This window comes from Trichoderma virens, assembly GCF_000170995.1.
Source record: "Trichoderma virens Gv29-8 chromosome Unknown TRIVIscaffold_2, whole genome shotgun sequence".
Lineage (NCBI taxonomy): Eukaryota > Fungi > Ascomycota > Sordariomycetes > Hypocreales > Hypocreaceae > Trichoderma > Trichoderma virens.
Window position 1 is genome coordinate 1350608 of NW_014013747.1, and position 21845 is coordinate 1372452.

General features: G+C 51.4%; 7 protein-coding genes across 7 annotated transcripts; 4 read left to right on the forward strand and 3 right to left on the reverse strand.

Moving 5' to 3' along the window:
• Window positions 1-536: 536 nt before the first annotated feature.
• Window positions 537-1479, forward strand: TRIVIDRAFT_63649 (uncharacterized protein; the record flags this gene model as incomplete). The annotated part of the gene is made up of 3 exons (XM_014105066.1): window positions 537-728; window positions 808-1323; window positions 1450-1479. 3 exons carry the CDS (start codon window positions 537-539, stop codon window positions 1477-1479), a joined length of 738 nt encoding a protein of 245 aa, XP_013960541.1.
• A 280-nt stretch (window positions 1480-1759) lies between these two features.
• On the reverse strand, window positions 1760-6853 carry TRIVIDRAFT_36325 (uncharacterized protein; the record flags this gene model as incomplete). Its single annotated transcript, XM_014105067.1, has 1 exon — window positions 1760-6853. One exon carries the CDS (start codon window positions 6851-6853, stop codon window positions 1760-1762), a length of 5094 nt encoding a protein of 1697 aa, XP_013960542.1.
• Window positions 6854-9191: 2338 nt separating this feature from the next.
• On the reverse strand, window positions 9192-9462 carry TRIVIDRAFT_218500 (uncharacterized protein; the record flags this gene model as incomplete). The annotated part of the gene is made up of 2 exons (XM_014105068.1): window positions 9192-9219; window positions 9275-9462. The coding sequence occupies 2 exons, from the start codon at window positions 9460-9462 to the stop codon at window positions 9192-9194; spliced, it is 216 nt and encodes a 71-aa protein (XP_013960543.1).
• A 747-nt stretch (window positions 9463-10209) lies between these two features.
• Window positions 10210-12283, forward strand: TRIVIDRAFT_55670 (uncharacterized protein; the record flags this gene model as incomplete). Its single annotated transcript, XM_014105069.1, has 5 exons — window positions 10210-10244; window positions 10399-11541; window positions 11595-11999; window positions 12067-12208; window positions 12272-12283. The coding sequence occupies 5 exons, from the start codon at window positions 10210-10212 to the stop codon at window positions 12281-12283; spliced, it is 1737 nt and encodes a 578-aa protein (XP_013960544.1).
• A 472-nt stretch (window positions 12284-12755) lies between these two features.
• TRIVIDRAFT_82305 (uncharacterized protein) lies at window positions 12756-14139 on the reverse strand (the record flags this gene model as incomplete). Its single annotated transcript, XM_014105070.1, has 5 exons — window positions 12756-13160; window positions 13226-13486; window positions 13543-13672; window positions 13799-13811; window positions 13972-14139. The coding sequence occupies 5 exons, from the start codon at window positions 13986-13988 to the stop codon at window positions 13093-13095; spliced, it is 489 nt and encodes a 162-aa protein (XP_013960545.1).
• A 1598-nt stretch (window positions 14140-15737) lies between these two features.
• On the forward strand, window positions 15738-16300 carry TRIVIDRAFT_63653 (uncharacterized protein; the record flags this gene model as incomplete). The annotated part of the gene is made up of 2 exons (XM_014105071.1): window positions 15738-16072; window positions 16144-16300. 2 exons carry the CDS (start codon window positions 15738-15740, stop codon window positions 16298-16300), a joined length of 492 nt encoding a protein of 163 aa, XP_013960546.1.
• Window positions 16301-16409: 109 nt separating this feature from the next.
• TRIVIDRAFT_188672 (uncharacterized protein) lies at window positions 16410-18631 on the forward strand (the record flags this gene model as incomplete). The annotated part of the gene is made up of 2 exons (XM_014105072.1): window positions 16410-16425; window positions 17511-18631. 2 exons carry the CDS (start codon window positions 16410-16412, stop codon window positions 18629-18631), a joined length of 1137 nt encoding a protein of 378 aa, XP_013960547.1.
• Between the last annotated feature and the right edge of the window lie 3214 nt (window positions 18632-21845).

The following is a 21845-nucleotide window of genomic DNA, read 5'->3' on the forward strand; positions in this document are numbered from 1 at the left end:
GTCGCAGTGTTGGAGGGCAAACGCGACGGCGCTTCAGTCCCGAGCCGGTGGCTTGATCTGGCACCCGGATGGAGAAAGGAATAGAGCGAGAAAAAGAGGAAGATGGTGCCAATTCAATTCCCGCGTGTCGTTGAAAATGGGCCTCGGAGGCACTTGATACGCACAGCAAATGGGCGACTGCAGAGCGAAGGAGGGAGAGAGGGAGAGAAAGAGAGAGAATCAGCACTCGCAGCCAGCCTTTCCACTGTCCAGCACTAAAGCTACTCGCTATTGCGCTTCGCCTGGCAATTAACGCGACAGCGGCTCAACGCGGAAAAGCATTTGTCCGGGCAACTGGGCAACTGGCCAATCGGCAGCCTTGCCGCATGCAGGCCCCGTGGCAGCAGCTCGGCATCATGCTTGCATGGTCCGAGTTCGAAAAGTCCATGATGCCGCGATAATACCCGCTGTGATTGCGATGCCATCGAGGAGTCTAGACAGCTGAAAACACCAAGACACATATTTTTTAAATATTTTTCTGGCTGTTTCTTGTTACAATGGCATCAATTCGCCTGGCTAGACCGGCCAGCAGCTTCTGCAGCCGCCTAATACCTTCTGCATCTCGTCCTCTCTCCACCAGCGCCGTCCTCCGAGCGTCTACATCGCCAACTACCGAGAGTTCAAGCTCCGACTCTGCAAAGAAGCTCAAGCCACTTACCCAAGAGCAGCGCGACTATCTCTCCTCCGCTGTAAGAGTTCTCTCACCAGCAAGCAGGTCCTCCGTAGCAGCAAAACACCCAGCTAACCAGGGCATCATCTGTGCTCCAGCTCCGAGTCAACCAGGCCGGTGAACTCGCCGCGACTCTCATCTACTCCGCTCAGAGCCCCCTCATCGTCCGCAAGCACCCTCACCTCCGCCCCCTGATGGCTCACATGTACGACCAAGAGGCTGCTCATTTCTCGACCTTCAACAACCTCATCCACAAGCACCGCGTCCGGCCCACGGCTCTCTACCCGCTCTGGTCTGTCCTCGCCAGTGGCTTGGGTTGGTCCACCGCCATCATGGGCCGCGAGGCCGCCATGGCCTGCACCGAGGCTGTCGAGACCGAAATCGGTAATCACTACAACGAGCAGATCCGCTCCATCTTGGAGATGATTGCTGAGTGGGAGGCGCAAGGTTACGATGTCAGCGGCGAGATCAAGCAGCTAGTGGACACCCTACGTAGGATACGAGACGAGGAGTTGGAGCACCTGGACCATGCGGTGGAAAACGATGCCAGAAAGGCGGAGCCTCATTGGCTATTGACAAACGTAATAAGGGCTGGGTGCCGGGGTGCCATCTGGGTGAGTGAAAAAGTGTAATCAGCGTGAATAATCGGGATCAATAGACGTGCAGCATGGCATGTGTGTAAAAATAGTGCTAGACATATATTATAAGTGTTTTGTGTATTATTATATATGAGCCCACAGGAATACGTGGGGGAAACGAAATTGAAATGAGCCTTTGACAGGCCAAGGAGATCTAGGATGAACATATGATCGCGACGCTGGGACTGAATGGCTTCCAACTTTCCTTTTCCACGATAATCGATGTTCACCATAGGATGCAATGACTTCTCTATCCCGCTGAAAATACATGAGAACGATCCACTCCATCAAGACTCGCTATACCGACCCAGGAAGCAAAACAGAAAAAGAAAGATGGAGAAAATGGATTAATTACTGGAATGTGGTTAGCTTCAGCCTCTTGCAGGATGGATCTGTTGATGCATGTCACTTACTAAATGGTAATGGGAGCCACTCCATCGACCTGATAACCCCAGTTCCCATTGTGCTCCTCTGTAAGCAGCCAATCGTATGGAAATTCAACCAAATTTCCTTGAACCATCTCCAAAAGCTGTTCAGCCTCGGCACGCGTTGGCATCTCTTCAATCAAGCCTCCACGACGGCTCCCCTTAGTGGTAGCCCGGCGACGACGCTTGACTGGTGCACTAGCAGCTGGCGTCAGAGGAGGAGCAGCATTAGTGTCCCTGGATGACGGCTTCTCGATGTTTGAGAAAGTCGGTCTACGGTCTCTGCTTTTGCTTCGTGAGACTGATTTCGAGGGAGAAGTATCCATGGCAGGGAACGGTACTTCTCCCGGTGAATAAACAGGCGAGGGTGGTTCTAGCGAGCCCTGATTGTCAGTTGCTCCATCGGTGGTGGGAGGGCGGAGGGCCAGCTCCTCTCCACTGCTGCCACGAGAAGCAGGCTTCTCGTTTTCATCGTCACCATTATCCTCGGGCAGCTGAATCTTGGGATGGTCGCCCTGCTTTACAGCTGCATCTTCAACAGGGGTGCGCTGCCGGCTTGCCTCACGGCGAAGCTCAGTTTCGTCTCCGGCAGGCTTCCCCTCCATGCTGGCGAGGAACTTTACGTTGTAATCCATATACTCACGGTACTCAGCCCAAGTGCCAACTTTGGAATCAGGCATGCAGCGGAAAACCCTGCGGTAGAGCACTGTATTGTTGCGCGCAGACCGACTCCAGATTTCGTCCATAAAGGTGGGATCCAATGGATCTTGCATACAGTCTTTGTCAATGAGAGCAGGCAGAATATCTGCGGCCATCGGATGGAATGGCTCGTTCGTTTGACGGCCTGTCTTGGGATCAAGATGCGAAGGAGGGCCACCGATGTTTGTGTCATCAAGGACTGGCAATGGCACCGCTGGCGCACCTGTAGCCAGGCTCTCCGCTCCGTTCCTGCTAGCTGGGGGAAGAGGTGCGGATGAGGTGCCAGGCTTATCGTTGAGATCCTGGTGTGCAGTGTGGTGGCGGCGCGAAGTAGGAGACAGAGGGGCTTGGTGTGTCTCCGTAGACCGCTTCCCATCGTGTAAGAGAACCTCACGACCATCAACCAGAACAGAATCTCGACCTTCATCCGCGCCCGACTTTTCTGCCGACTTCCAGTGGTCTGGGCCGAACCCTGACAAATCCAGCTGGTGGTCCTTGTCAGTGACACGAGGGTCGATCTCAGCCTCTTTTCCTTTCAAGGAAGAGGAGTCCAGGTCTTGGGTGGCCTCCACTGTCGCAAGATCAAGATCGTGGTTGAAGCTGGGCAAACGAAGATTATTAATAGGCAGTGACGGAGCCTTGGGGCTGGACATTTCGCCGACAGGCGTTGTGCCCTCTTCGTATATAGCATCCATCTCCTGCTCGAAGTTGGTCTCGTTCATTTCCTCTGCTTCTCGCTCTTGCTCTAGGATTTCATCCACATCCAAGCCAAGATGCTCTCTCATTAACCTCATCCGAAGAGTGTGGGCAAATCGACCAACTTTGTAAGGCTTGCCGGCCATTTTGGACCACAACATGTCGTTGTCACGGACTATGGCCGCAACTTCCGAGTCTCTGCTACCAAGCAAGGACCGTTCGTTGATATTCGCAGAGCCAATCAACGCAACTCTGTCGTCCACGATGATAGCTTTGGCATGAATATAGAGCTGCTCAGTTACAAGAGCTTCATTCCCCATCACTCCCCACTGACGGAGCGAGTAGAAGTTTATGTAGTCCTCGGGCTCGATACCCGCAGCACGGAGGCGTCCGAAGATGGAGTGCTCTCCTCGACAGATGCTGCGATATTGGCACATGACAATCAATCGGACGCTAGTGCCTTCTTGCTCATCAACAGTGTTCTGAAAGCCTGGCATGAGAGGTATGATGATGACCGCTCGCCAGTCTTCGCCATTTCTATGAGCGCGAATGATGCGGTCAACCAGGGCATCTCCGATGCGGTTGACGATCTTGGCCCCATACGCCTCTGTGCTCGTAATGAAGAACTGGTTTTCAATATAAACAAAATGTTCCGATTCTTCAATCATGTGGACGTAGGCGGTTTGGATACTATGCTCAGTGTCATCGGTACCCAATGACCAATTTGACGCAGACCGCAGCATTTGTACTTCGCAAGTGCCTGTCAAACCCAGAGCCTCGAGATCCTCGAATTTCGCGTCGGGTGGTGGCAACAGGAATGGCAACGGCCTGGTTGGCTTTCGCCCTCGACGGAGGTAGTTCCATCGCTGGACGAAATGGCGAGTCAAGTCTCGAGCGGGCTGTCCGACCACTTGCATGGAAATGTCGTGCCATGGCATCCTGGGAACCTTGCCCCGGTCGTACATTTCCTCGTACGGCTCGTGTAGGTTGAAAAAGTCCTGGACTCTTGGGTTCGAATAATCCTTTCCGGGGAACAGTTGTACGTGTTCAGAGTCCTTGGGCATCCCAGATGGCTCGAATCCCGTCGGCTTGTCATCCACTATAGGGTGCTGTGGGCTGTCCCAACGGCCAAAGCAAAGATCTATACCACCCAAGAATGCCACGTCGTGATCGACAATGCAGATCTTTTCGTGGTGCGCAAAGAAGAACTGGTTTTTCTTGAACTGGTTTGGGGATCGCTGAACGAAGATGTTTGGATGAAGATTGAGGAGCGAGAATTTGGTGTATTCAGAGTCAATGGGGACGGCCGCCTCGACATTTCGATAGATAATCACAAAGATCTTGACGCCTTCTCTTGCTTTCTTCTGGAGTAGTCGATCCAGTCGCCATTTCTGGCTGATACACGCAGGCCGGCGCATATACAGCTCGGGACTCAGCCACCAGTCATGAATGTAGATGACGTCCCGTGCCATATTGATGGCTCTCGACACATTCCACATGTAATCCCGCCCATCGACCAGCCACTGGGCAAACACACCAGACCGAACAGGTGCAAAGCTGTCAAACCGCTTCTTCTGGAACCAAATAGTCTGCTTCAGCATTTCGTTGATGGAGTCCTCAAACTGCCGCAACACCGATTGGTAACGCGAGAAGAGCCGTATTTTACGGTCCGATGTGCGCATTTTCAGCGTGTGATGTTTCTCGGGAGATGGCTCCATATTCATTTCGTCTTCGGTCTTCTTCTTCTTGGAGCCGATATTTTTCAGCGCCTTTCTCTTAGACACGATGCTAAACTTGGTGTCGACAAGATAAACGTCATAAATGTTCATGTTCTCTGGCGATTCCACACACACAATGTAACTCTGCCTGACGAGGAACCATTTACGGCTGTGTCGAGCAATGACTTTTGCCGGGGTCAGAACACGACGGAAATCAAGGCCCTTGGACATTTGGAGATGGAGGTACCCCTCTTTCCCATGATAGCTTCCTTCGGCAGCCAGGCGAACGCCCAGAGCCGATAACTCAAGGAATCGGCAAAGGCGGTTGCTGTCAGCCCTGAACATTAGCCATCGAATCATCTCAGAGAGATATTTCTCCAGGATACGCCTTTGCTTCTCCACGTAGCGCTGTCTACGGGTCTCTTTATCGAGGCCAGCATTCTCGGCCATGGACATTTCACCTGCATCGGTGAAGCCGGTGGATCTTCGCCGCATGCCGAGAAAATTGCCCCGAGACTTCTTTCTCGAATGTTGATGCGGTCCTTCGCCGATATCTTCGGCAGCTGTCATCTCAGCAGCAGTCTCCTCACCACGACCACTAGCCTGGTCAGCCTGCTCATCGTCCTCACTCTCGTCTCCCTTGTTGCGAGCACCACGAAGGTAAGGGAAGGCTGAATAGGGGAACTTGGGCTGCTTGGGACGGCCGCCGAGATCTTTCCCGAGCATGTATTTGTCGTTGTTCAGGGCAAACTTGTACCGGAAATGTAGGTTATAGATATCCCGGATAGTTCTGATGACCAGCCAGTTCATCCTGCTCGGGCCGCTTCCGTACTCCAACTCGATTGTGAATATCCAGTGGCGCTCTTTATCATCATCCGGCATGGGCGAGCTGTCCTTAATCTTGAGCTTCAGCTGTTCCAGAAGGACAGGTATTCTCTTGTTCCCGTGTTCGTCTCGCTGAATCATACTAGCAAGCATCAGAACAGCAGGGGCGCCAGCTCTCAACTCAGCCATTAGTTCCGCAGATTTGTAGTAATCAAAACGATCCTCCTTCTTTTGTCGGAGCAGCTTCAGTGTACTTTTGACCTGCTTCCATTTCTGGGCGCCATAGCTAGAGGCTCGTTCGGCTCGCTCCGAGGTGAAGAAATGCTTCCTAGGGGTCAACGCGTCTCCATCAGACATTCCACCACCACCAAAGACAGTGATGCGGCGTGTGTGCCCGTTGCGTCGCCCGACAGCGGTAGAGTTTTCCAAGTCCTCTACATCTTCATCCGGAGGGCTCATTGTGTTGTTCACCCAAGAATAGCCTCTTCTAAAGGGCTTTCGTCTCTCACGAATCTCCCCATCAGACACAGCATGATCAGGCTGTGTCGTATCGGGCATGCTTGCTCGGCGCCTCAGTAGGCGATCATATGTGCTTAATGTGAATGGATCTATGTCGCTTGGAAACCGGCTTGGGTTTGGAAAGTTGGATATGGAGCCTTTCTTGAAGCGCCGGCTCTTTCGTTTGTTTTTCTTGACAGCATCAGGTATAGCGGCCTCATCTGCGGTCTCGACATCGGCATCGGCGTCGGATTGCTCTTCGTTGAGAGCTTCTGGAACTCGGGTCGTCACTCTAGAGGCTGTGGGAGAGTTGGGGAACGACTGTGTACCGAATTCGGACGGAAACGTCGGTGTATTCACCGATTTTGGAGTCTGAGAGCCGTTATTGGCTGTGAGAGCTTTGATCTTGGACATGAGGCTTGTTCGAGACCGGGTTGGGGTATCAGGCTCTTCTAAGGGCACCGATCCTGGAGGCTGGAATTCGGGTTCAGCAAAATGGATCGTACGTCCCCCATCTACCTGCAAAGTCTCTTGGGTACTAGAATCAAGCCCGGTTGGTATGTCTTGTTGTTCCGGCGCCGGTAGTTCTTGAGAACTTGATTTCGACTCCCCAGCAGCTAATGGTGAGGGATCAGGATGGCTCATTCCGCCATTCCAGTAGTCGCTGGCTGCTTTAGGGGAGGAACTTTCGCTCAGCCTCGGCTCCGATGTATTGGGGGACACGGACAGCAGGCCATCATTCGATTTCGGCGGCTGAAATTGGGGCTGTGATTCTGCGTTTGCTGGGGAGGGAGCGTCGGGGGTTCTCGTCATTGGCGAGACGGACTCGTCTAGACGTTCGGGAGCCATGGTCATTTCCCAACAGCTCGATGTTGGGAGATGTAAGTTAAGATCGTATGTGAGGTGGAAGGTAGAAGGCTGGAGGGACGGTGGATGTATATGTGGCTCTGTGGTTTTGCTACCAGAGGGTCATCATCGAACGCTGAAGCCACTGTGCAAAAAGAAAAAAAATCAAGGGAAATTCCAAAGCCAAATTGCAATCCTGTCACGCAACCAGACAGACGGTGGGATGATGGTTGTCGGGTGTGGTTGGAGGTTTTGCACGCGCCGTTGTAGCTGCCGCAGTGGCCGAGGCGGAAAAGGGAGGGACGGTCAAGGCGCTCAGCCTCGCAGAAACACAACGATAGCAGAGCAGACAAATATCTTGTGGCATGTGATGGCGTCGAGATTGAATGCCGCAGACGAAGAAACAATTACCAATCCCACGAACAACAGCGGCCGATTCACGTGGGGAAGAGAATGGTTGAGGCAAGCTCAAACTTTGGCGCTGGTGACGATAATGACCGAATGACCACCTCCTTGGATTAAGATGGTGGCAGGGGCCTGGAGCGTTATCGATTAAGGCACGTTAGCGGTATCTTCAGCACCGCCAGGGGAGATGCACGCGCCACATGGCAGATGGTAGCACCTGGTTGTTACTAAGGCATGGGATGGTTGCGTCCATACAACCTGAATAATATGGCACGATATTATGTACAGAACGGGCTCCATGTGCATAGTCCTCTATCCCGCTGTAATCGCATACCGCGATGGTTATACATTACAAATTTTAATTTTCAATTTTTTAGGTGGAGCGGTATTCTGAAGAGAACAAATGGCTAGCCAGTATCAGGCTTGTCAGAGTACATGTAGATAGATGTGCATCAACTGCTTTCATTACCACCTAGGTAGGCGGCCTGGAATGCGGTAGACACCTCTCCATAGAAGGCTCTCCATACCTATTAAGGTGGCAATGCCCACCCTGCAACGTCCCAAAAGTCTGATTCAATTACCACCTCCTAAACCAACAAGGTATTGATGACTATATTCTTATACCTAGGTGCTACATTATGTATGCACAAAGTCTAATAATCAGGGAGCGTCATGGCTGCTGCTGTGGTGGCAAATTTGACTGCTCAATGTTATATGTGATAGAGTGGCTAAGCAATAAGCGCACATGTACATATAAGCGAATACATTATGCTCGTCTAGTAACCGTTGAATCCGACCAGAACATATAAGAGTAAGAGTGAGTCAGCATTTTAGGTAACATTTATATACCGGATCGAGCAATTGACCAGGAGACCATATAGATTTTACAATCATCTCCTTCTGCCCGGTGTCTGTAGCGCTTCTCTTATTGGGGTTCACGGAGGATTCGAATCACACGGTCCGAGATGCTTATTAACAAAGTTCCAAGGCTGAGAGGCTGAGAGGGGGAATACGAACCTTGAACCCAAAATATCAGGTACCTACATTAGGACGGCACAAGGTTTGAAAAGCATGGCCCCGATAGGTAGATGCAGATATTAACTCTGGTTTCACAAGAGATTTAGATACTGTCGTGGCTGGGCTATGCAATGGGCTGTAGATGTGGTATCTTCTGTGCATTGACAGGTCCCAGGAACAAGGCTGATGTTACCATGGCCCACCAATTTACCGTTCAAGCTGGGCTTACTATTCATATGTACATGTACTGCGGCATTCCACGGCTACAAGCAGCAGATGCCTGGCATTGAAGGCATTCTGCAAAATTATCGATGCGGTGAGCTGCAATGACCAGTCATGATTGTGTGCTATTCCTGTGGGTGATCTTTTTTCCAGACCTGGTGCAAAGTTGCGAGCAAAAAGCCCCGCGACTAATACCGGCCTTGCAGCGAACCCGGAGCCTTTCACCTCCCTCGAGAAAAATAACATTGCCAACTTGACATTGAAAGAATGAGTAAACAACCTGTCCTTGGCCGATTGGCCTCTCAATTACACAGTGAGACAGAGGCTCTTGCACTAGCGTTGAGTTTGTTACTCTAATATCTTTTCTTCGGCTGTTGTAAGACGATAAGGAAACAAACTCGGGTATACGGCACTGTTATGCCACAGCTTTTGAGCCAGAATACATAGTATCTGCGGTCCTAAATACAGCTGGTCAAGCTCGATAATAAATCTATTATGATTGGTGAATGCCCATAAAATCTCTGTCATTGATCTTGTAAGCCTAGCTTCGTTTACCTATACATGATATCATACTACATCTCTATTCTCATGAAGTAGAAGATTTGAAGATCTAGCTCTAGGGGGAACCTTGGCTCTGGTTCATCAGGCACATCTTCCAAATCTTCGAAGTAGCATATAATCTGCGTAGCTAATTCTCTGATGTCGCCGAGGGCCTTGTTAAGACCCTCGCTCAGATTGGCATCTGTGGACCAAAGGATGAGCATGAAGATCGCACAACCAAAAACACAACCCCGAGCCGAGGCTCTTTGTTCTGCTGCCCTATTTTCCCTATTGTTATTATAAATAGCTCTGCGTTTCTGGCGCTGAGTCCGCAGTGATGTGCAACTTATTACCTGATAGTGTCGCTTGACACAGTCTCACTGCAACAGCTTCAACCCCCTCCCTCCGTCATACGCGTATTGAGCCGCCGTAATATCACCTCTGCACCAATTGTCTGACACTTCGTATTCCGACCAAGAGTACGACCAAGGGCCAATACGAATACGGGCGCATGACGGCGGAGATCTGGCAAGTAAAGGCGCTAAATGGACCGAGTTGGAGATCCATAAATTTTGTCCGATACCTCGTCCCGGCCACTTAAACTTGACGGCCTAATGAGAATCCCGCGTATTTGCACTGGGGCTAATTAAGCGGCAAGGAACCAGGTACCGGCACGCGTTGTTTTGGCTGCCGAGTTACATCTACCCCTGAATCCCAGCGAGCCAATAGCGTTACATCACGATTCCAAAAAGTTCCCATCTCTGGCTTCTTCAACGCGGTGCGCGACGCAGCACACTTTTCTGATTCTTGTCTTGTCTCCCACTCCTCAGATCTGGAAGCTTTGCCCGTTTTCGTGGCTTGAAGTAATCAGCGGGCTTGAGTAACCAGCCATCTGCTCTAGAGCTGCGCAAGCAATTCTTCCATCGACACCCTACTTAGCTAGAATCTCGACACAAGGGCAGCTCGTCACCATGGCGACCCGATATTCGCTGCGGCAGACTCCAAAGTAAGTGTTGCAATAGCTGTCCGCCCCTGAGATGCGAGATTGGAACCGAGTCGAGATGCCTGGTTATTCGGGTGCCCGGATCACCTTGTGATTGCACATCGCAATGAACCCGCGTCGCGTAGCCCTCTGAGTGCATATGCTGATCCCCGCTCAGAAAGAAGGAGCTCTTCGAAGGCCTGGTTGAAACACCAAAGAAGAAGTCTTCGCGCGCTCGCCAATCTTCACAGACTCCCGAAGCCTCCGTCGTGGAAGACTCTGCCGAGCCCGCCGCCCCTCACGAACGCATCACCCGCCGTCGAACCGCCAAGTTCATCGAGAACTTGGATGAAGACGACGTTAAGCCAATCAATGGCGCTGCCAACGGTCACGCAAATGGCCATACCAACGGCAATGCCAACGGCCATGCCAATGGACATAGCAACGGATACGCCAACGGCTCGTCAGGCGCTGTGCCAAACGGAAAGGGTGCGAACGGAACTTCCGCGGAAAGCCATGTGGTGGACGGTTGGAGGCCCGGTCAGGACCCCAAGGTCGACTACTCGGGCGAGTTTGAATTCGGTGGCTCGATAGGCACCGGATTTATGATGCTCTTCTTCCCAGTCCTCATGTGGTACATGTGGGTTGGTGCCACGTACTATGGTGGCAAGTTCCCCTACCGCACTCCTGGCCAGAGCTGGGCTGAGTTTGGAACTCACCTGGTCGACCTCGTCTGGACCGGTGCATTCCCCCACTCAAAGGCGTGGATTTGGTACTGGAGTTACCTCATCTTCGAGGGTGCATGCTACTGTCTTCTTCCCGGCGTCTGGGGCAAGGGCAAGCCTCTTCCCCACGAGGGCGGCAAGCAGCTCGACTACTTTTGCAACGCCTATGTCAGCTTGTACACCACGTTCGCCGTCCTTGGTGCCCTGCATTTCTCCGGCATCTGGCCGCTCTACACGGCCCTCGACGAGTTTGGCCCTCTGCTGTCTGTGGCCATTTGCAGCGGCTTCATCGTCAGCTTCATCGCTTACTTCTCCGCTCTGTGGAGGGGCAAGCAGCACCGCATGACCGGCTACCCCATCTACGATTTCTTCATGGGCGCTGAGCTGAACCCTCGTATGTTTGGCATCCTTGATTTCAAGATGTTCTTCGAGGTTCGCATGCCCTGGTACTTCCTTCTTATTTTGAGTCTCGGTGCCGCCGCGCGTCAGTATGAGCAGTACGGCTACGTTTCTGGCGAGGTCATGTTCCTCGTTATGGCACACTACCTCTATGCCAACGCTTGCGCCAAGGGCGAGGAGCTCATCATTACTACTTGGTAAGAATAGTGTCCTTTCATCTCACTTAGGGTATTGAATTAACCGAAAGTAGGGACATGTACTATGAGAAATGGGGCTTCATGCTCATCTTCTGGAACCTTGCCGGTGTTCCTCTGTCTTACTGCCACTGCACTCTCTACCTGGCTAACCACGATCCCGCCACCTACCGCTGGAACCGCTACGCGCTGGTTGCCATGTACGGTGCCTACCTTTTCTGGTACTGGGTGTGGGACAGCTGCAACAGCCAGAAGAACCGCTTCCGCGCCATGGAGAAGGGAAACCTCATCAAGCGCAAGACGTTCCCTCAGGTCCCATGGCAAACCATCAAGAACCCCAAGACCATCAAGACTCCTCAGGGCACCATCCTTGTCGACGGCTGGTATGGTCTTGCTCGCAAGATCCACTACACCTCTGATCTTTGGTTCTCCGTCTCCTGGGGTCTGATCACTGGCTTCGAGTAAGCAACCTACGATATTCTCTACATAAATGTTTTCTTTGCTAACGCTTTTCTTTCTCACCAACAGGAGTCCCTTCCCCTGGTTCTACCCCGTCTTCTTCGGATGCATGATTGCTCACCGCGCGTGGCGAGACATCACCCGCTGCCGCGCCAAATACGGCGAAGCGTGGCTCGAATATGAACGACAGGTTCCCTATCTCTTCATTCCCGTAAGCCCTTCTCCCTGTTACACGCTCTGTTCTCTTTTGAGAATTTACTGACGCAATCTGCAGTACGTCATTTAAGAAACATTTGTTCGTGACCGAGCTCCGCTTCTCCCGTACATATTAAAGTGTATCTCTCTTCTTGGCAAAAAGAGGAGAGGAGTTTCTGATTTTTCTCAGCAAAGCATGTAATAGAAATAATACAAAGGGAAACAAACACAATGGGGCTTGCTTATTTTCTATTCAGGGGGAAAGGGGAAAGACTGGAAGAGAAAAGAATTGATCGAGAATGTTTTTTTTAATATATGGGTCAAGACGATCAGATTGGGATTAGGGATTAGGGATTGTCTACAAGCTTTGATGTTTGTATCATGTAGTTTTAAGAAGGATGGATGGAAAGATATTACTAGTAGCACTAATTAATGGCATCACTGATTAATGGCATATGATGAAAATGGCGGGTGCGGCTCTTGATTGACTGCGAGTTACATCGGCACACACACCTTGTGATTATGGGCAGATAGGAACCCAAGCTCCGCAAGGAGCTTCTTGTAAGAAAACAAACAATGACAGATAAAATTGAGCATCTGCTTACACTAGACCCTTCACCTTCACCGTCTATGAAGAGAAAATCACATCAAGAGCAAACGCATCCTGTCACTAGTGTACATATATAAAAGCTCCCTCCTACCGATCCATTACGCGACCTGCGTTGCGTGCGCGGTCATGATTCTCCTTTCCCAACACGTTGCACCATCCAGCACCATTGTTTGACCCTGAGTTATCACATTGTAGCACTGACCAGAACCCATACTTCATACCAGGTTTGGCGACTCCCACAAAAGCAAAGTTGTCAAGTTATTCGGGGTAGTCACGTTGTCTTTGTCCTTCTATGCGCAGACAGCATCCTGGCTGGCCTTGGAGTTCATCAACAGGGCAACAATGAGACCGTACAGACCTGGATAATTAGGTTAGCAATCGTGTTGTTACTCAGTCCATTGTGTAGATCGGAAATGTGCATACCCAAGACTTCGGCAAAAATGAGAATCAGAATCATTCCAACGAAGAGACGGGGCTGTTGAGCAGTTCCTCGGACACCAGCATCACCGACAATACCGATGGCGAATCCGGCAGCAAGACCAGCAAGACCGACAGAGAGACCAGCACCAAACTGAATGAAGCCGGTGTACAGAGGAAGATCCTGCTTGAGGCCATCGGAGATGAGGACGGAAACGACGAGGCCGTAAATACCAATGATACCAGCCATAATAACGGGGACAATGTCTAGCTAGGGGGTCAGCAATGAATAGCGCGCGTCAAGAATAACAAGGGCGACTGACTCTTGACGATGAGGTCAGGGCGGAGGACACCCATGGCGGCGATACCGACACCAGACTTGGCAGTGCCGTATGAGGCACCCAGGCAGGTGAAGACGATGGCGCAGGTGCAGCCCATGGCACCAAAGAAGGGCTGTGTGATGTGTTAGCGATTTGGACCGGCATTTCGAAGATGTGATTGTGATTGTTTCGTTGTCACTGCGGAGATTTCCCGGTGACGTCGCTGGGTAGGGTAGGAAACCGGTGGGTGTTTACTGACCGCGTAGACGGGGCTGTACAATCATCAAGTCAGCTCTAGGCTCTGGAAACGGCACAAAGACGCGGGAGGGGATGCAGATGCGGGAGGTCGCGATGATGCCGAAAGCTCCAAAGGATGCAATCCGAAGCTCCACGACGACGCTAGGGGGGGTTCAACGCGCTGACGCAACATACCAAAGTTCGGTGGCCATTGTGACGACGATGGGCTATCGAAGCGATAAAGACTAGAGAGAGGCGAAGGGAGAGGTCGTTGCTACTGCTCGTGCGAAGCTTCCGAAGTCAGGCAGATGCGCGAGGGACGCTGTCGATGACTTGGTCTGCTGGGGCTTTAATATGTAGGTGGATGTTGAGATGGTTGAGGGTGCCAGTTCCGACGCCGACGCCTGGTTGGTAAGGTTTTGCTGCAGGCCGCCTTTAGAATTACATAATTCGGAGGCGGATAATTACCTCACCCGTTGGGCTTTTGTTTTGGCAAATGTGGTGCTTATCCTAAAGAGGCAATTGATTGCTGGTCAATTGGAGAGCTGCGATGTACGAAATATTCAGCAGTCAATACTGATAATGGGTTTTCTATCGAGCATTGAGGAGAACTGGGGTGCTGCTTGGGGTTTTGCTTTATTTTTATACTTTTCCAGTAATTTTTCTTCTCTTTCTTTTCCCTAAATGCCGTCGTCGGCGAGGCATATGTACCAGCAATCATATGGCGATTATTACCTAGTAGCCGCCCAGGTATACGGAACTATAAAGCTGGTGCCGAGCTTCAATACTAAACTGCTCTGTGCTCCGAACCGATCGCCCCTTTGACGCAGCAGCGTTTGATTAACCAGTCGCTGTCTATCTACCTATCTCTCCTTTCTCAAGACGCAATGCGTCTCCAGCTTCGGAGCACCAGGCTGACAACACTGCCAAGTCTAAAAACGGTAGTATTGAGCGATTAGACGGCCAAGTTCGGAGTGCAGATTACGACTCCGCTCCGCGCACGACAACTTTTGCTTAGCACGTACGGATACTCGTAAGAATTATTTATTGCAGCACAAGGCAGATTAGATATATAGATGACGTCCCCAGTCGTATTTTCAGTGCGACTCGAGGCCTTCCCTTGTAGGGTCCAACTCTCTCCGGCGCGTGCTTCGTATAAAGTGCAGGTAGTACAGAGCTCTGTCAACCAACCGCTTCCCTTTTCCCTTTTCAACTACGTGGTCAATGCATAATGCTAAGTGACATCTTCTACAGCAGCCCCATGAGCGTCACGGCTTGAAACTTTGAAACGCCAGGGACACGCGCTGCCCAATCAAGCCATCTTCATTCATCGCAGAACTCTCACATGCTTGAAAGGGCCACCATGTTGCCGCTGGCATTGAATTGACAAGCATCCATACAGTATATTACAGTGACAGCCGGTTATTCGTGGCCGTGGCCCCAGCTTCAGCCACAGCACGCGCCTCCCTGCGTCAAAGAAACATCAAGACTAAGGCAAACTGACTCTTGATGGAGCCCCTTGTGCTGCCAACTGCCGTCTACGGCAATTGGATCGACGCTCCCTCGACTTCTTCTTCTCCTCTTCGTCCCAGTTTTTGTCAAACCTTGCTGTGCCTGTGTTTTCGGCCGCGTTGATCCAGGGGCTGAAATGGAGCTGCTTCCCACGTCATGCCTCGGAAGCCCGTACAGTACAGGTATACAAGCAAACATCAACGTTGCATTTGAAGGTTTCCACTGCCGTAGCTTCTCCTTCCTCCCTTCTAATCTACCTACCTATCTACTCCGTGGTAGTACTTAAAATCGTACTCTCTTCCTTTCCTCTTCGTATCTACCTATTTCCTTCTTCCCACCCGTAGTACAACTTGCGAATAACAAGGCGTGCTAAATCCACACATTATTTCGTTACGATGCGTTTCCAATCCGTCTCTCTACTGGCCGCTCTGCCATCCGCCATGGCCACCATGTCCGCCCTCTCCTACTCTCCTCCGCCAGAACTTCTGGCCCAGGCCCAGAGCCAGAGCGACTGCAATCTCCCTCCGGGGTTCCAGATCAAGAACTTTGCGGCCAAGTCGAACGAGACCGGTCCTGCGGCCACTCTGACCGCATACAACTTCACCTTTGTTGACCAGACGACAAGCGTCACCACCAACTGCCACTATAATTCTAGCTCTGTTTCCACCACGCCTCCAGGCTTGACGCCGAGGTACGCGTGCGAGAAGAGTGACATCAAGTTCATCTGGGACAACGCGCAGAGGCAGTTGACCATCACTGAGAGGATCTGCCCCAAAGCCAATGGGTATGTCGCATATCAGCCTCGTCTTGTTGACATATGCCTGTTAGAAGTGTGCTAATATTCAATTATTACAGCGCTGCCACATGGGAGGTAGCTGGCTCAGCGATAATTCCCTTGTCTTGCTCTACGCCGCCAGGCGCTTGCACGACCAATTCGACCGATATCGATGGGAAATTCACTGCGCTGGACCCAGTAACAGATCCTACTTTGGCCAAGTATTGGGTGAGCTAGAGGTCGAGATGGAACATTAGCAGATGACCATGTCAAAATATGGAATCAATGTTTAATAGATAAGCATCAGTCTATTGGAGGAATACAGGACATATTAGACGGAGACGATATGACGCTTCCATTAGGTTTCTAGACAGTTGAGGAGAAGAATGGGGCTGCTGGAGCGGCCATTAATTGCTATTGCTACTTATTGCCTGTCCACCCATGAAACATCATTTATCAATAGATCAGTACTCCGTATCATGATACTAATTGGTGAATATTGACAAACATTTATGAAAATACTATTACGGAGTAATGTCGTGAGCCTTTGACCCGAGTCAGTACATGTAAATGCCGAGTCCGGTCAGCGCGCGGACATTCAATAGTGCCCTCTAGTGGCAGCGGTGGACAAACGAAAAACTGCAAATTATCGGACTGTGCCTTGATTACCCAAGAACTCTTCTCGAATGTTACTCGTACCTGCATACTAAGCACCCAATTTTTCAATACTCTCTATCACTACTAGTCTAGAAACTAACTAAGTTAAATATCGATGAATGCCTTTCGCCATGTTGCTCTAAACATTCAATCCTTCCTTTCTACCACCTGAGTGGCCGCCATTTCCGTTTTAGCAGGTCTCCAGCGCTCTTCCAGCTAACCCTACAGGGCCCAGCGACCCCAGATTTTGCCCCATCTGCACATAAAGTGCCGCCTGCAAACTCACCTACTCCTACTGTACTGGCCCTGGCCCGGTCCCCGCCAAATTGTGCATGCCCACCTCGTGATCTCGCCCAGCTTGCCACCAGGTTCATGAGACCAAAGTCAGGCATGTCTCGCTGATTTTGCAGGGCTGATTCGCTTTCTTTCAAAGAGCAGCGGCGAATCGTGGAATAAAGGGAATTCTACTGGTGCACATCAATTCTCGCCGGCGGTTACACCACTTCTCATTTGCCACTCTGCGTCTCTTTCTCCCTTGCATCCTTACGTCAGGCAGGATCCGAAAAGCATCGCGATTGGCAACTTGTTTTGTTGAGCTGAGACGAGACGCTACCTATCCTTGCAGGCATCTGGCAATCCGGCCAGCGCATGCCATCTTCTTTCTCCATGCTCTGATCAATGCCAACGAATTTGACCATGGGGAGGGCATTTCCGGGCCGCCTCGGGCTCCTACTACTTGGACAGCTCGCCGCTGCTTTCTTTGTCGAGGCCGCTTACATCAATCAACAAGAACCGTTGGGCACCAAAGAGCCAGCAGCTGTTTCAACCATCCCAGTGTCCCTGTTCGCGTCCCTCGAACGACTGGCAAGGCTCGTTGACGTCTCATATTGCCTCGGCACCACGGGCATTCACAAGCCGTTCCAGTGTATCTCTCGATGCGACGAATTCCCTAACGTGACCTTGGCCTCCACATGGAGTACAGGCTTTCTCTTCGGCGACAATTGTGGATTCATCGCCGTCGACCACGGCGCGGACCAGCAGCGTCGAAACGATGGACCTGTAGAAGATGACAAGCAGGGCGCCATTGTTGTTGCGTTCCGTGGGACCTACAGCATCACCAATACTATTGTTGATCTCAGCACCGTTCCGCAAAAATACGTACCATATCCGTCGCCCGATCATGGAGGAGAAGAGCCAGAAAAGCCCAGTCATGAGTGCACAAATTGCACCGTGCACAGTGGCTTTCTCGAGTCTTGGAAGAGTGCCCGAGACTCGGTTCTGCCAGAACTCAAGGCACTCAGGGCCAAGTATCCATCTCACCCCATTCATCTCATAGGCCATAGCCTGGGAGGCGCCGTGGCTTGTCTTGCGGCACTTGAACTGAAAGTGTCGCTTGGCTGGGATGGCGTGATGGTTACCACGTTTGGAGAGCCTCGTGTCGGCAACGCTGGGTTCGCCCGTTTTGTTGACGACGTGTTCGACCTCGATGGACTCATTGACCTCGAAAAGCGAGTCTATCGACGAGTTACTCACGCCGATGACCCAGTGCCCCTACTTCCGCCAGGCGAGTTTGGCTACAAGTCGCACGGCGGCGAAATATTCATTTCCAAGTCTGCCCTATCACCATCCGAAACAGACGTCCAACTATGCATCGGCAACGCAGATCCTAATTGCAGCGCCAAGGACGACAGCTCAGTGGAAAATCTGCTCCATCGCCTTCTCCATTTCCGGTGGACGACTGCCTCCTTGGAAGAGTACACGGAGAGGATGAGCTTCCCGGCAAGGTTCAAACTCTGGCAGCTGTTTTTTGCTCACAGAGATTATTTCTGGAGGCTCGGACTATGTGTTCCCGGTGGCGACCCTACAAACTGGGGTCGGCCTCCGTATCAGCCCCATGACGAATACTTATAAAGTCTCGCAACGATTCATGAGCGTTTGATGAATAGCAAACTAATATATATGAGGAGCTGGTTGTAATCAGAGGGGAGTTGGATATCAATGTCCATTATGAGAGGCAAGCAAAGGTACAGGATAGTATATGAAACTTGGGGAGCGAGCATAAACATGGTGAAACTGCACCTACCTAGTTAAGAAGTTCAAAGGAGCACATTGTTAAATAATTTCATACTGAATACCATTTTCGCATTATTGATTTTGTTGAAACACGAATTCTACTAGTCAGATCAAATAGCATGGACCAAGACACTGCGAGTAAGTAGAACGTAAAGGATTCTTAGCATGGAAGAAACGTGGAGAGTAGAGAAATCTGCTGTGCTCCTCAGGCTATGCTTGTTTCGTTTCCCTCTTCTCTCTTTTGAGCAAAGGCGGTATCGGCACTTCCAGATACTGCCTTGCCGAGCGTGCAGGCTTCCACGTTGATCGTCATTGAGTGGAGGGAGGGCGGCAGAGAAATGCTGCTTTGCCATGTGACACGGCCTGGGTATCAGACACCATGATGACGAGCATCATGCCATGTGTGCCTCGACCGTCCTTGTACATTTCAAAGTAAATACAATACAATACAATACAATACAATACAGGTAGTTACCCTAGGACTTGATATATATATACGAGTATATCTACCGTATTAGTCCATCTATAGTAGTGGCATCCGCAATTTGTTGACGCCTGGAGCCGGGACGGCAGGCTCCTCTTGCAACCAGGATGCTTGATTGCAACTCTAATCAGATCGCACCGCCAAGGACGGAGTCGCAAAGACAGCTCTGGGCGAATCCGAAATGGTGGGGGCAAGGCGTGTGCCGGGAGGGGCATTTGTGGCGCCTTTGACTGGTGATTTGCTGCAAACTTGGACGTGAGCATGGCCAGGCTGGCGAACAGCTAGATGGCCGTCGTGATGCTATTGGCCGTCGTGACGCTATTGGCCTGCAGAGAATACCTCGCAGCATGGACTTGTGCGACAGCTGTGCCACGCGATGGCGATAAGAGAGGAGGGGAAAAGGGGGAGCGAGTGAGTCACGGACGGGAGCTGACCACAGCCACAGCACGCGTTATTTGCCAGTCTCTCCCATGTCCATGGCAAATAGCATCAACGAGAGCAGAGTGTCAGGGGGGGCTCTTTGGGGGGGCAGGCTGTGGCATCATGTGAACAGCAGAACACGCTCGGGGCTCATCCCTGAAGGCCTGCACAGAAGTGTGAAGAAGAATGCTGGAAATCGGGTTTGCCAGTCCAAGGCAAGGCACGGGGAGGACGGAGACAAGCGAGATACGGAGTAGGCCATGCATGCATTCCCGTGCTTTGGGACGGATCGGCTGGTGTAGAAAGGGGCCACTAGTCGACTAGGTTGCCAGTACGAGAGCTCGGATGCTTGGAGCCGCATCGTCTCTGTAAAAAAAGGAAAAAACAAGTACGAGTAAAAGCCAGGCATGTATCACGAACGGGAGTCTTGATATGGGTATACCGGTATTCGTGGGTATGCCAGAAGCGTGGGCATGTAGGTGAGATGCGGGCATTTAGTAGTAGCACCCAAACAGAGCATCACATCACCAAACGGCTGCTTCATGTCTTGATACCTGAGGAGTACTCGTACCGCGTCAAGGTGGATGCCTCAGAGACAAGCGTTGGACCGACGTGGCCGGCGGGGAATGAATGATTGGGAGCAGAGAAGGGAGCACATGCTTCGGCCGGGGTGTGCCGAACAGCATTCTTGCAGTCTTCATCACTTGCTTTTGTGTGGACGGGGAACAAGAGCAAAGCCTCCGTGCGCTTCTGGAGACAAGCCGCACTAACACGTAGTCGCCGTGTGTTTAGACAGCTGTTAGCAACGGGATCTGCTGGGACGGACCACTTTGCCTGCTAGTCCCCCCAGGCGGGCGGGTTTCGTGGGCTCGACTCCATTCCTGGAGAGAATAGGGAAAACAGACCATACGGCGTACTCCGCGTGGTAGGCCGTGCAAGGCGGCGGAAATTTTCCTCGTCGCTCTCGAGGCCCAGCGTTCTGTTATCGGAGTGGAGGGCGGGTGGATCGCGAGCCCAGATGGAACGATGACTGACCGACAGTCAACGCTGGCTGAATTCTAATAAGCCAATTTGCAGCCCCTGGCCACGTTATGACGCCTTTGCGGCAGGCTAGAAGCCAGGCGCTGGTTGGACTGGTTGGACGACAGCATCAGAGACAACAGAGGCCGCTTGTGAAAGAAGGCAGACAAAGCAAGATACCGAGAGCTTTAGCGCCGACAGCAGCAAATCAGCTGGATGGGCCCAATAAGGTGATGTGAGAATTTGCCCTTTGATGAATGTCTCATGGTAAAGCGGGACTCTGATCACTCGGTAACCCTTTTTTTTTCCCGCCCAAAAAAGAACAGAAGCCCCGCCCCTCTTGGCAGCAGCAGGGAAAGAAGAACAAATAGGGCTGTGGCTCGGAGAGTCCCAGTGAAGTACGGAGTACCGCGTCCAGGTTCAATCAAATTGGCCGGCTCTATGAATATCTAGCAGGGACCATTGGTAGGGCACCGGCCAACTCAGCATTTCAACCACAGCGTTGGTGACGATATGTTCCATATGTTAGTCCTACATTGCTTGTGAAGGTGCTAAAGTGCACTACCCGCTTGATGGGTACTAAGGCAGTACACGGGCGTGAGAGCCGTTGGAAGTACGAGTACACGTCTGGGTGATGGGAAACCAAACTCGGATGAAAGAGAGAACATGGAACCTAAGAAAAAGAAAACATAACAGCAAAGCCCCTTACGGGTTACGGAGACCTTGGGCAATGCCATCAATGCTCCTTAAAGGTACCTCCTAGCAGCCACGTACAAGGTATCAGAAACTAAAGGCACTACAGGTAATTAAGAGAGCTTCTCAGCATCAATGCGCCAATTTCCAATGACAAATTCGGTGCTTTTGTGTGTGTAACTGTTACAGTGGTGCAGCAGAAAGTGAGCATAGGGTGAGGAGGGGGTCAAGATGAAGTGACAGCATGGAGCTTGCTGTGTGTGTTCCCATACCTCTAGGTACTCGTACCTGTTGAGGAGCTGTTGCTAGAGGTACGAGTACTGATGCTCTGCTCATGGTAGCTCCGGGTACTTTGTACAGCATGTGCACAAAGCAGCCAATCCATGGTACGGGGTCTGTACCTGCTAGCCAGGCAGGCAGCCGTTGTACACTTGA